Source organism: Xyrauchen texanus, chromosome 25 (assembly GCF_025860055.1).
Source record: "Xyrauchen texanus isolate HMW12.3.18 chromosome 25, RBS_HiC_50CHRs, whole genome shotgun sequence".
NCBI lineage: Eukaryota > Metazoa > Chordata > Actinopteri > Cypriniformes > Catostomidae > Xyrauchen > Xyrauchen texanus.
This window is the reverse complement of record NC_068300.1, coordinates 24,713,393-24,726,855: the sequence shown is the minus strand read 5'-3', so window position 1 is coordinate 24,726,855 and position 13,463 is coordinate 24,713,393. Positions and strand designations below refer to the sequence as shown.

The following is a 13,463-nucleotide window of genomic DNA, read 5'->3' as shown; positions in this document are numbered from 1 at the left end:
GTACATTATTTGAGATATAAGTGTCAAACTGAATGGCAACCCATCACTTGCGTGTGAAACATCACTTTCATCAGCTGTTAAATGGCGAATGCTTCCGTGTAGTAAAAATTGTTAAGTGTTCCATTTGGGACGATAAAACACTTTGAAAATTCTTACGCTACGTGGCTGAGTGCATAGTATATTCTATAAGTGCATAGTGTATGGTGCATCATCTGGGACACAGCTTCTCTTTATTTTTGTCTGTAGATATGTTTCAGAACCATTTTTCTTGATCAATTTATGGGATTGTTTCAAAATGGGTTGTTGTAGGTGAGGGATTTTCCCACAGTTAAGTGCTGTATGTTTGCGAAAAACAGAAATCCGTACATCATTATTGAAGTAGTTCCCAGCCGTCATGATCCGTCAACAAGGTACAGTCCTTTTGTTATGTCAATGAAAAACTACTTTTAACTCACCTCAAACTCAGTTTACACACACAAACACAGTATTCACCCATTTGGGAGGGGGATCACTTGACTCACTTGACTTGACTTGACTTGGGACTGTCTGTAATTGACTGTTGTGTTGGATAGAGGATTCCTGCAGGATTACAGGCTGTGATAAACTCTAAATGAAATCTCTGGCATGATGCTTGTGTTTTTATAGGTACCGAATACGTTTGGAATTCCCTTAATAAACAAAATAATAACAAAGTCTTTTTAGCAAGTCAGTCCACTCGGCTGCCATTTTTGGAATGCTTTCGGGCAGATTGGGCAGCTGTTTTTTTATGTAACCAAATGGCATTCAAGTGCAGCTCCTATTTACTTGCATGGGGAAAGACCTAAATCTCCAAAAAGGTTTGTCAAGATTACATTAATAGAACTTATTTCAAATCAGCACTGGTATAATAAATTGTGCTTCTTTGTCACAGATTATGCAAAAAAAAAAAATTCTGGGCTGGTATAGCTAATGCGCATGCATATTCTTGAGTAGATTGATGGGTGATGTCTATATCTAAAAGGTGATTGGCTCTTAACCTGTAAGGTTAAACTTCCTTTCTACATCCGCTGACTGTTGGCCATTCCAATTTCTCCCATTAATTTTAATAGAATTGACTGGCCTGTCTCTGCCAAATAGCCTCTGGTAATGCCCCACCTACAAGACCACCCTGTAAGAATCATGATATGTGATGATGAAACAGCTTAATGAATGGAGAACTCATCTTACCATTCAGATTTCACCCTTGCTGTTAAAGTCCTCAAATAAGAATGTATATTTATGCCATAAAAGCAATGCAGTGGAGGAAATCAGACTTTATTCCAGACAAAGATTAATTTGGGCATAGTGTTCTCATTGTCAAAAGATGCAGACTATGCTAAATATCTGTGGTATGTTGAGAGGAGAGAGGTTGACTGTAGGTTGGAAGAGTAGGTTACTGTGTCGAGCTGTGCAGGTCTGGACAGGCGCCTGTATGGTTTGGCTAGAGGGACAGGCTTGCTTGTCTGGGAAGGATTATTCCATTGTTCACTCATAACAGCTAAAGCATGCACTTAGTTTTTTCATGTGAATCGGCTTAAATATCAAAGAGGTGCTGGTGTTGATAAACTGGGGCTTAAACACCATTTAGATGTGAACTTTACTTTTTGGCCTTCTTTGACATAAAAGGATCTAAATAAACTTTAAGATTGTTCAATCAGAATTGTTGTTTTCTATATCTATATGCTAGTATACTGCTATAAGTTTACAAAATTACATTTTAGCAGTTATATGCATTTCAAAATGTGACTCTCTTCCTGGAAAACAGACCAGAAATATTGATTCTTGCACTGCACATATTTTTGTCCAATCAAATGCTCTCTAAAATGAAATGTCCCTCCCCCTAATAACACCTGCAACTGACTACCAAAAAGTAAATCGTGGCTCATGGCTGTGACATAAACTAAAGGCTATTGGCTATTTGAAAACAAATGGACAAGCCCTTCAATATGTCCTGACCAAACTACGAATACGTAAACACAGTAAAGAAAACTGTGCCGGTCATGCTATTTCATGGGGTCTTTATGTTGGCTTATAATAAGCTGACAACTAATAATTTGTCTAATAGTTTATCAAATAAATTAACAATAAATAATATTTTAATTAATGTGATCAATTAATTCATTTTATCATTTAATTCATATGTTTTTATTGTCTGTCATGTAGTCATGGTTTGTCCCTTCCATCTCCTCTTTCCCCCATTATCTTTTCCTCCTCTCCCTCCTGGTGTGTCCCAGTTGATGGTTTGCGTGAGGAGGAGTTAATCCGCAGTGGGAACAGGGAGCAGAAAAAGAAGATTCCAGCCATTGGCTCTGGTTCTGGGGAGGTGGATGATGTGTCAGAAGCTCTGGCAGCCCTGCCCTCTGTACTCTACCAAGAACCAACAACCACAGGTAGAGTACCTGCAAACATTGTCTGCCCATCGCCAGTTTCCCAGGTGTTAATTACAAATCTGTTTATTGACACGATGCAATATTTTTTGAAAAGAAGACATCTGTTGCCTTGATGCAAGGTACACATGCAGTGACAGACACTTGCAGTTGGAGCGTGAGCATGGGGCCCCGCATGCTCCCTTCCTGGACACACCACTGTACTCGTTCAGGGAGGACCGCACATGGCGTTTAACTGCAGCAGCAACAAGTGACCATTAACTTCTGACATGCCTTATGTCTGTTTCTTTTGCATGGGCTTCATAGAACACGTAAACCTCTATCAATAGTCATCCAATGACAGACCGTCTTACATCTCCTTACACCCTCTGTCTTAATACTGAGTCGAAATTAATTTGTTGCTCCCACGTGTCAACTGTGTAATGGCATATTTAAACTCTTCTGTCAAATGGATAAAGAAAAGCTAAAGTAAAAAGAAAAAGAAAAGCCATTAGCAAATAGACAAAGAAAAGCAACTGCCAAATGCTTTTTTAAAACGTGATTTAAAAGGTGCATTTAAAAGTGACTTATTAATGTGATTTTATAGTTACATTTAATTGCATTTAAAACATGAATTAAATAGATGATTTATTAATGCACAATTTAATTGTTAAATATAATAAAAAAAATTAACATTTTAAATGTGCTTATTTATTAGTCCATTTATAAATTGGTTTATTTATACACATTTTTATTTTCAAATTAATAGATTGATCATTTGTTTCTTCTTTTTTAAATGGCACTGCACGACTTCCATATGTTTCATGCTGTAGATTCATAGTGGTGTTGCAGCACCTCTGAATGGTAGTGCAGAAATGGCTTCTCTATGCATGACTGAAAGAATGAACATTCAAGATCTGTTAATGGAACAAACGTCATTAAAAATAATTTGGTTCCTGTATTTTAAGAATTCTTTACCCACATTGGCTTCATGCCGGGTGTTAATTTTAGAACCAGACATTGACTTATTAAAATAGCGTTATTTCAGCACATTTAGTGCCTTGTTAAAATAAATTGCAGGTGGTTGGTAAATGAGAGTTTTTGTGCTGAGATATTGCACAAAACTGGGTCAACTGTTTAGTAAATATAGCCTTCAGTGTGGTAACCCAGAAATCACTTTATTTCCTGTAGATGTGTTTTAAGGTCTTACGTTACAGCTATTGCAGATTTCCGCTTATTTGCAACTGGCACAGGATATGTAAAATTGGCCTTAAATGATTAAACTGAAGTATTAACTGCATAACATCTCCAGGTGACCAACTCAACATACTTTTATTGTTCCTGCCCTACCCAGTGTTCAAGTGGAACTTCAGTGTGCTGTGTGCTGACCTTCTGTCCTGGCAAATCTCTGTTATTATATATGTTTTACTGGTGGAACTGCAGATGGTTGGACTGGCGTCAGCTCCTTTACTAATTTATTAATAAGAGTCCATTCTCCCACACACACCTGTAATCAAAGCTGCAGAAATGGGATAGGTGGACAGGACATGGAGGGGACCCTATGCTAAGTGCCTGTTTAGGACTATGACGGGGTATGGGAATACAGGTGGATCCCATGGCTATTGTGACTTACTGTATCTTGATTTGTATAACTCATTGATTTTTATTACAGTGCTTGCAAGTTAGTATTGATATTCTTAAAAATTCTATTTATTTTTGAATTTTTTTCTGCAGTTACTCTTTTAGCTAAAAGCTGCACTACAGAACTTTGGGCTCTCTGGCGACATCTGTGGTTGAAACCTAAGATTGCAAGCAACTTGCAGATGAACATTTTACATGAGTTGTGTTTCAACACTGTTCTTCTGTGTGGATTAATCTCATGGTTTGAGGTTATCTGCTTTGCCTGTGATCATCGCTTGGAAATATTCACCTGCAGAGCCATAACATGCTTTTTTCAAAATGTTCATGTTGATATTATGTTATTGGTTTAAACATTTATAACCAATATATTACATTATTTGAGGAAGATAAACAAAACTGATATTTAAATATTTTAATATGATTATTCAAATGTTTTATCCACTACACATTTACGTTTGTATTGTACTGCACATATCAATTTAAGAGGTGAAACCTGTGATATGGCTGATACGAGTTTAATGGAACACAGTTATTTTTATATTAAAATCTACAGCTGTAATAAGACTGTAATATAAAAAACACAAAACGATATTCAAGAATAATAATGGAGATTAAATATACATGATTAATTTGACAATAATATTAAGAAATATGCAATATAAAAATACACTGTTTCTTTAATCAATTCTTTGGAAGTAAAATTATAATAGAGAGATGGTTACATGAGAAACAAATTAATATGTACATTACTATGATATGAAATCGGTACAATATAAACAACTTGAGATGAGGCTTTTTAGTCCCAGTTCACCCCTTTATGACAACCAATATAAGCTTCAACAACCCTACCAATAAACATATCCAAGCATTATAGCAAGTAAACAACTTCACTAAACAGATTAAACAACCATTCGTAGACTGATGTCCTGTCGCTGCTGTACTGTACTGCGACAGATTGAACTGGCATAGCTTCTCAAGCTGACATGCGTGAGATACAGCCAGTCCTTCTTTTCTGAGCTTAAGGACAAGACATAAACACGCAAGGATGAATGACATAAGCCAGCGATTTCGCACCAAATCTGACCCGACAGCTCTAAATATCAATCAATATTGAAGACAAAGACAGGGTTTTGAACACTCAGTGTGTACTCACTCAGTAAAGAACATTTGTAAATAGTAACCAAAAACTGTATTATATAGTGCTTTGTGTAAACTTGATACTTTTTAAGAAATATAAGATTAAAATGAGAAATGATCCCACTTTACATTGTTAAAATATTCACCATTCAAAAATGTACCTACACTATAACATTTGTATACTGAATTGTAATTGGTCTCCTCTCTTGCATTTATCTAATTTAACATTTATTGCTGCCCCATTGCAAAAACAGTATTTTATTACATGTTGATTTGGCACACAACCAGAAGAAACATAAAACAAGCCATTTGTCTTGACAATGACAAACGCAGAACTACACAGAACTTAGCTTAAAGGGATAGTACACCCAAAAATTCTCTCATCATTTACTCACCTTCATGCCATCTCCGAGGTATATGACTTTCTTTCTCCTGCTGAACACAAACAATTATTTTTAGAAGAATATCTCAGCTCTGTAGGTTCAATGCAAGTGAAAGGTGACCAGATTTTTGAAGGTCCAAAAAGCACCCAAAGGGCACATAAAAGTAATCCATGTGACTCCAGTGGTTAAATCCATATCTTCAGATATGTGTGGGTGAGAAACAGAGCAATAAAAACAGTCCTTTTTTACTATAAATCTCCACTTTCACATTCTTCTTAATTTGTTTTCAGCAGGGAGGAGAATTTAAAGTAAAAAAAGAATTAAATATCTGTTTCTCATCCACACTTATTATATTGCATCTGAAGATATGGATTTATCCACTGGAGTCATGTGGATTACTTTCAGAGTACTGGCCACCATTCACTTTTATTATATGGACAAACAGAGTTCAGATGTTATTCTAAAAATCTTTGCTTGTGTTCAGCAGAAGAAAGAAAGTCATGCATATCTGGGATGGCCTGAGGGTAATGAGTAAATGGTGAGAGAATGTTTCTTTTTTGGGTGAACGATCCCTTTAAAAAGTGTGTACTTTCAGCGTCACCAAGCAGAATTACAATTATATATTACACTATTAAACAGCCTTCTGACTATGCCCCCATCTTCTGTAGGGCACCCAACTCACTGGTTCAATCCAGACACTGGTTAAGTCAATATAGTTGTGTACGGCCAGAGGGATCGCTAAAATATTTTTTTTTATACCGACACAGTGTTTACAGTTTTAAAGACAATTAACCTATGAATGGCATACTTATAGTTGTCTATCTGTGTATCTGTCTATCTATATGTCTGTCTGTCTATCTATCATAATGTTCTAATTGTAATATGTGTGACCATAGAGCCCCCTGCTTTACCTGAGGTTGAGCCAGAGGTTGAGAAAAGTACAAAAGAGAATAAGTGGAAAAAAGACAAGAACCGTTTCAAGACTGAGGATAAAAATTATCAAGGAGACACCAGAGGGAAGCCAGTAAAAGATGAGCTCCCTAACACTGATAAACCAAAGAAAACCTCCCCAACCCAAACTGCCACAGGTAACACCACATATAATGAACATAATCAGGGCAACACAGTATTAGAAAGACATCACAGGTTTTATTTGAAAGTAAAGAGAGATGAATTACACCACATGAACATTTGTAGTACTAACATTTATTGTGTTTAATCTACATTTACTAAGAGACACCTGGCATACAGGCCAGGGAACAAGTTACGGTCAGTGCTTAATAGAGTTAATGGGCTTTGTTGATGTTTTCTGTGTCTATATTTGTGGGGGCTAATAACAGAATTAGGGACAAAACAGAGTTAATGACACTGTGTAGGTTGTTATCAGAGCCACTTGTTTGCCTCCAGGACTGAAATTTGTGCCCTCCTTTCTCCCATAAAAACACACACAAATAGATAGGAATGCACAATGTAGGAACTCTCACAAATACACACACAGGATCTTTCGAAATAGGTTTAAAAATAGATTGATGTAAGTACAGAGAGGATTGCAAAATGTTTGCAGATAAAAAGCCTTTGATCATGCACAGTTGCTTACAGCAAAACAAACTGTACTTGCACCGACACATGCACACCCGGCCCATCCTATAGACAGTACAGGCGGCCACCTTGGGCCCCAGGATACTGAAGGGGGGCCTGCGAAGTGTTATATTATGAATGAAAATGCTATCTTGCAAAGGGCCCCACAAACCCACAGGCCGGCCCTTCATGCACAGACTTAAAGACATTAAAAGATATTCACTAAAACATTTATATTCTCTTAACTCTTATGTTAGCCTGTAGTAAAACAATAGTATTGTCCCCCTGTCCATTTAATTCCTGTCCATCTCCTGCAGTATCTACACGAAAGTCGTTTAAATGCAGCACAGGTGCACAGGCAGATCTGGTCCTTCTAGTGGATGGATCCTGGAGCATCGGCCGTACCAACTTTAGAAAGGTGCGCGACTTCTTAGAGGGCCTGGTCGTTCCCTTTCACATTGGCCCAGAGGGCGTGCAGATAGGTGAGATGTTATTTCTGAGCTATATACAGTACATTGAAATTGACAAAGAATGCAAATAATATTGACATTTTCATTCAAATAAAGGTTGACATTTTGTTATCATGTCAGCGTTATCTCAATATAGTGGAGACCCACGCACAGAGTGGAATCTTAATAACTTCACCTCTAGAGAGCCGCTCCTGGAGGCCGTCAGGAACTTCAGATACAAGGGAGGCAACACCTTCACGGGTATGTGTACACGCCAACCTTAAAATTCATGATTACATAAAGATTAAATAAGGACATGTGTTACAAGCACTCAAGGACGTGTGTTACAGTGATTTAACCATGGGTAAAGGATGTTCTTTCACATCACGAAGCAGAGTGCAATATGATTAAAGTTACTAATGTTCAATAGAAAGTACAAAAAAATTTAGTTCATTATCCTAACTGTAGGCTATTTTTGTGGTTGCAAAATAACAACTTGGCACATTAATATAAAATGCACTCTCATAGAAGTGCATATACAGTCATTTCACTTAGAACATGACTCATCCAATCAGAATCTAGAGTTGGACTTTTCAGTTTATAATAAATATTTTTATCATATATAAATATCTAAACCATCACGACTGCACAGATACAGGTTATCCAACTTCACTACAATAACATCAAAGCTTATGTTTCCATTGATCTTATGAAACTGATACAAAGACATGCCCATAAATTGTAAGATGACTTGTGAACATCAGCACTTTTCATTTTTAACTTAATGGTCTGTATATCACAGGTCAGGCTCTCATCCATGTTCTTGAGAACAATCTGAAGGAGGAGGCAGGGGCACGGCCCAACACACCACAGTTCTTGCTGCTCTTGACTGATGGCAAATCTCAGGACGATGCCATTACTGCAGCCAACAGGTTGAAGAACTCTGGCGTGGAGATCATTGCTATTGGTGAGACCCTCATTACTACATGGACATGGGAGAGACCCCTGTGCCCAAAGACTTGTATGTATGATGGGTGGGGTTAGGCTAGATATAATTTGATAGAAATTAATATACATGTGTATAATGGTTGTGTATGGTTTGACAAAGATGTCCAAATATATTTGGATAAATTGGATAGATTTGAAAACATTAGGCCCTTTCCCACTGCAGGTACCAAAGCCCATTTTAGGTACTTTTCCTGGGATGATGGATATAAATAATCAGATGTTTATTGAGAGTGAGTAATTGAATTCTATTTAGACCAAACAATCATGAAATCTAGTTTACATGAGGGAAGAATTGCGTGCATTTTTCTGCATGGTTAATTTGCTCGAAGACATATTGTTTAAGTAAATGAGTATTTCAGTACAGTAATTTATTTTGAGTTATTAAAGCTTTTATTGTAAAAGATTGTGTTGGTAAATAGGTTTATAATGTGTTTTCAACATGTTTTCTGCTGAGTTAAGCGTGTGCTATATGGAAGCGAGGCGAGGTGTTTCTCCTCTCACTCTGGGTGTAGAACGGTGCACCGCACACCCAGCCTAAACTGTAAACTGAACACACAGGTTGCATCCAAAAATGGGAAAATGCTTCCTTCAGAGGTTGTATAAGGAGGTAGGATGAAACTACGGTGCTTTTTAAACTCTTCAGAGACCAATTTCCTTAAGAGTTTCATTCATCTAAATATGCTGCTATTTAAACCATTAACCGATTAGGCAGCAAGGTAGCTGCCTATGTTTTCGGATGCAACCAAAATTTGTATAAAACAGCCCTAACAAAAGTGCAGATACGATTCTGGTGTCCTCCATCAGTGTTGTTGATTTTGTTGTTGCTGCTATTGAATCTCACGTGCAACAACGTCAGAAGAAAAATACTAGATGACGTCTCTACGGAGGTACTTTTGTTAATGCGAATGCAAAAGAGAAAAGCATCCTTGGGTGTCTCATTCCTCATAAGAGCTCTCATCTAGAAAGTTACTAAAGGAAAAGTACTGGAATAGTGGGTGGGAAAGGGCCTATTGGTTCATGCGGTTATGGTTGGTTCATGGATTTATTCTCATGTGTGTGTTCAGTATACATAGCTATTATTCATGCCTTACCCATTCAGGAGTTGATGTTTTAATGCAGTGGTTTTCAAATGTTTTGATGCCAAGGACACCGAAATATGATGATCCCTTGTGAGGGACCCACTTTCTAAAATATAAAGGCAGCTATATGTTCAAGTATAAAGACTCATTTACACTGTGTGGGAAAAATAATAATAAATAAGATTTTTTGTTGTTGTTGTTGTTCGCTTTGGTACTATTTTCACAAGTATGTGGTACATTTTCAAAACTCTAATATCTATAATAGTATATCATACAGATAATCAAAAATGCTGTTTTTTCAAACATTTAGCATATTGTCAATTGACTAAATACAAAACACAAAATCACAAAGTAACATTTTCACCACACCAAATAAGTGTTTCATCTATATATACACGGTTGGCAAAAGTTTGGAATATTGTACAGATTTTGCTCTTTTGGAAAGAAATTGGTACTTTTATTCACCAAAGTGGCATTCAACTGATCAAAATGTTAGCAGGACATTAATAACATGAAAAATGACTATTAATATTTAAAAATAAAAGTCAGAACTTCTTAATCTACTTCAAAGAGTTCTCATCAAAAAATCCACCATGTGCAGCAATGACAGCTTTACAGATCTTTGGCATTCTAGCTGTCAGTTTGTCCAGATACTCAGGTGACATTTCACCCCACACTTCCTGTTAGCACTTGCCATAGATGTGGCTGTCTTGTTGGGCACATCTCATGCACCTTACAGTCTAGCTGATCCCACAAAAGCTCAATAGGGTTAAGATCTATAACACTCTTTTCCAACTATATGTTGTCCAGTGTCAGTGTTTCTTTGCCCACTGTAACATTTTCTTTTGGATTTTCTGTTTCAAAAGTGGCTTTTTCTTTGCAATTCTTCCCATAAGGTCTGCACCCCTGAGTCTTCTCTTAACTGTTGTACATGAAACTGGTGTTGAGCGGGTAGAATCCAATGAAGTTGTCAGCTGAGGACATGTGAGGTGTCTATTTCTCAAACTAGAGACTCTGATGTAAATATCCTCTTGTTTAGTTGTACATCTGGCCTTCCACATCTCTTTCTGTCTTTGTTAGAGCCAGTTGTCCTTTGTCTTTGAAGACTGTAGTGTACACATTTGTATGAAATCTTCAGTGTTTTGGCAATTTCAAGCATCGTATAACCTTCATTCCTCAAAACAACAATTGACTGATGAGTTTCTAGAGAAAGCTGTTTCTCATTACATCAGTAATGTCCTGACTGTAATTTCTGATCAGTTGAAGGCCACTTTGGTGAATTAAAGAACCAATTTCCTTCCAAAACAGCAAAATCTGTACATTATTCCAAACTTTTGGCCGCCAATGTAACTTTCATTGAAAGTAACTGCCTTTCATAATGCGTTTAACATTAAAACTTTTATTTGCATCTGTCCTCATTCAGTTTTAATTCATTTTAATATAATTTCATCCAACTGATCATAATGGTTAATCAATTAATCGTTTGGTATATCTATAGATTTTCGACTGGTTTGACTATTTTATGTGTTTGTAAAATACCAACATCTACAGTAAATCACATGTTCAGAACAGGAAAACATAATGCATCTGGTACAGTATTGCCAATTTATATCATAAGTAACCAATATTGTTTACAGTTTGCATTCAGATTGTGTGTATGAGCATTTGCAATTTGTCAACAAAGCGTAGGATAGACTGCAAGGAACAGGAACCAAACAATGAATTTGTATACTGGAAGCCAGTCACAGAGGTCACAGAGGTCACATCAGAAGGAGGATGAGGGCAGGATCTGATGAGCCCATTATTGTCCACTATGTGATTCAGTAAACAAAGGCCTAACTACTGTAAAGCATATTACAGGACTGTGACAAATGTGTGAGTTTCATTTGTAATTCACTTTGGTTACTATAAAAAGATCTGCTAAATGTCTAAAAGTAAATGTTATTACTCACTCCTAAACTATCAATTCATACTGTACTGTAAGAGTACGGTACAGTAAATTACATTAGTAGTTGTAATTACAACTGTAAAAAAAATAATATTTAACATCTTTAAGTTTCATTTGAAGCATTTGTCTTGCATTGTTTGCTACAGACTGAACAAATTGATAAAATGACTAAATAGAAAGAAGATCGTTCTGTTGTAAATGTTCTTATAACACATCACAATAATCTTGTGTTCTGAAACAGTGATTATATGAAAGGAAACATGTACAACCCTCATGAAAGCAGTTTGGTGTTTTGAACTAAGTGTTTTGAAAATGTACCACTGGCTTGTGAAAATAGTACCAAAACAATAATAAAAAATCTGTATATTGCATTGTGCTACAGCCAAATTAACAAATTCAATTAAAATATTATCAGAACATATGTACATATATTTATTAATCTTGCCTCAGATTAATCTCAACATATAGTAATATATTTTCAAAGTCATAAAAATTCAAACATGTATATGTTAACATAAGTGAATGCACTTGAGATTAATAATAATAATTACAGCATAAGAAATGCTGTAAAATATATTGTTTATTGATATATTGTTTATGATATATAACGCATTTACTAATGTAAAAGAATGAAACCTTATTGCAAAGTGTTACTCTATTTTTTTAACATGTTGTTAAACAATGTTAATTTATAAAAAAACCCCAATTGTTCTTTGTTAGTTCATTATGCAATAACTAATGTTAACAAATACAACTTTTAGTTTTACAAATGTATTAGTATTTGTTGAAATTTACATTAAACAAGATCAAAACAATGCTGTTCAAATATTGCTAATTCATTTTAATTAATGTAGTTAACTAATGTATGAATACAACCTTATTGTATCATTATAAAGCACTTTTAGAGATGCCTTACAATGCTGAACTTTAATTGTAGCCCCCTGGGGGTCTCCAGAACCTAGTTTGATAACCCCTGTGTTAACAGATGTGCAGTTAATAAAAGAATATTGGATCGCATCCCAAGATGCTTTGTAGGGATTATTGCTTTTTTTTTAATTATTGCTACGTAACCTCGGGATTGTCCTTCTGCTTGACCTAGTTGGAAACCTCTCTACGATAACACAAATTCTAATGCAGGCTGTGTCTCGTTTGGAAGGCTGCGTCCTTTGGAGGTCGCATTTGTCAGAGCATACGTCATCAACAACGTGTAGGACACTTCGAATGCGACCTTCTTCCATGGGAATTCGGAGGATGCATGAGGTGTATCCTTCGTGGGCACTCACAGCCCACAATTCTTTGCTTCAACGGCGCCAATGACGGCTATTTGCCCGTAAATATGATGTTCAAATGCAAGGAATGTTAATTCCCATATTGAAGTACCTCAGTAGATGGGTGCAGAGTATATAATATGTATAATTATATTAATATTGAATTAAAATAAAGTATTAGACTTAAAGAACACCTGTCAAATGTATATATATATATATATATATATATATATATATATATATATATATATATATATATATATATAATGAGGTAATTGAAAACACGTAAACCATTCATTTTCAATGGGGTGAGCGCCGCATCAATACATATCGTGAATGTGCAGGGAGCCAGAGACAGACTGAAAGGAAGGACTTTAAATTGATACACAGTTCCCTCGAACGCGAGTCTAAAAACCCACCTGTAACGCAGTGCAATTGGTACATAAAGTAGGCGTCCTTCAGATCTGTTGGCACAAATCAGTCCAGAGGACGGATGTGTGATAAGATCTGTTTCTGAGTTGAGAGTGTGCGATTCAAGCGCCACAGAACTAGAAAAGGGATGGCCAACTTGCAAATTGGATTGTAAAA

The 13,463-nt window shown here is 36.2% G+C and overlaps 1 protein-coding gene across 1 annotated transcript in view; it reads left to right on the top strand.

Annotated features, from left to right (window-relative positions):
- LOC127619059 (collagen alpha-1(XX) chain) overlaps positions 1-13,463 on the top strand; it is a 50,209-nt gene that overhangs the window by 8,454 nt on the left and 28,292 nt on the right. The window contains exons 5-9 of the mRNA XM_052091788.1: positions 2,253-2,408; positions 6,442-6,633; positions 7,441-7,605; positions 7,714-7,833; positions 8,375-8,539. Of these exons, the coding sequence (XP_051947748.1) occupies positions 2,253-2,408; positions 6,442-6,633; positions 7,441-7,605; positions 7,714-7,833; positions 8,375-8,539 (798 nt within the window). The remainder of the gene's footprint in view (positions 1-2,252; positions 2,409-6,441; positions 6,634-7,440; positions 7,606-7,713; positions 7,834-8,374; positions 8,540-13,463) is intronic.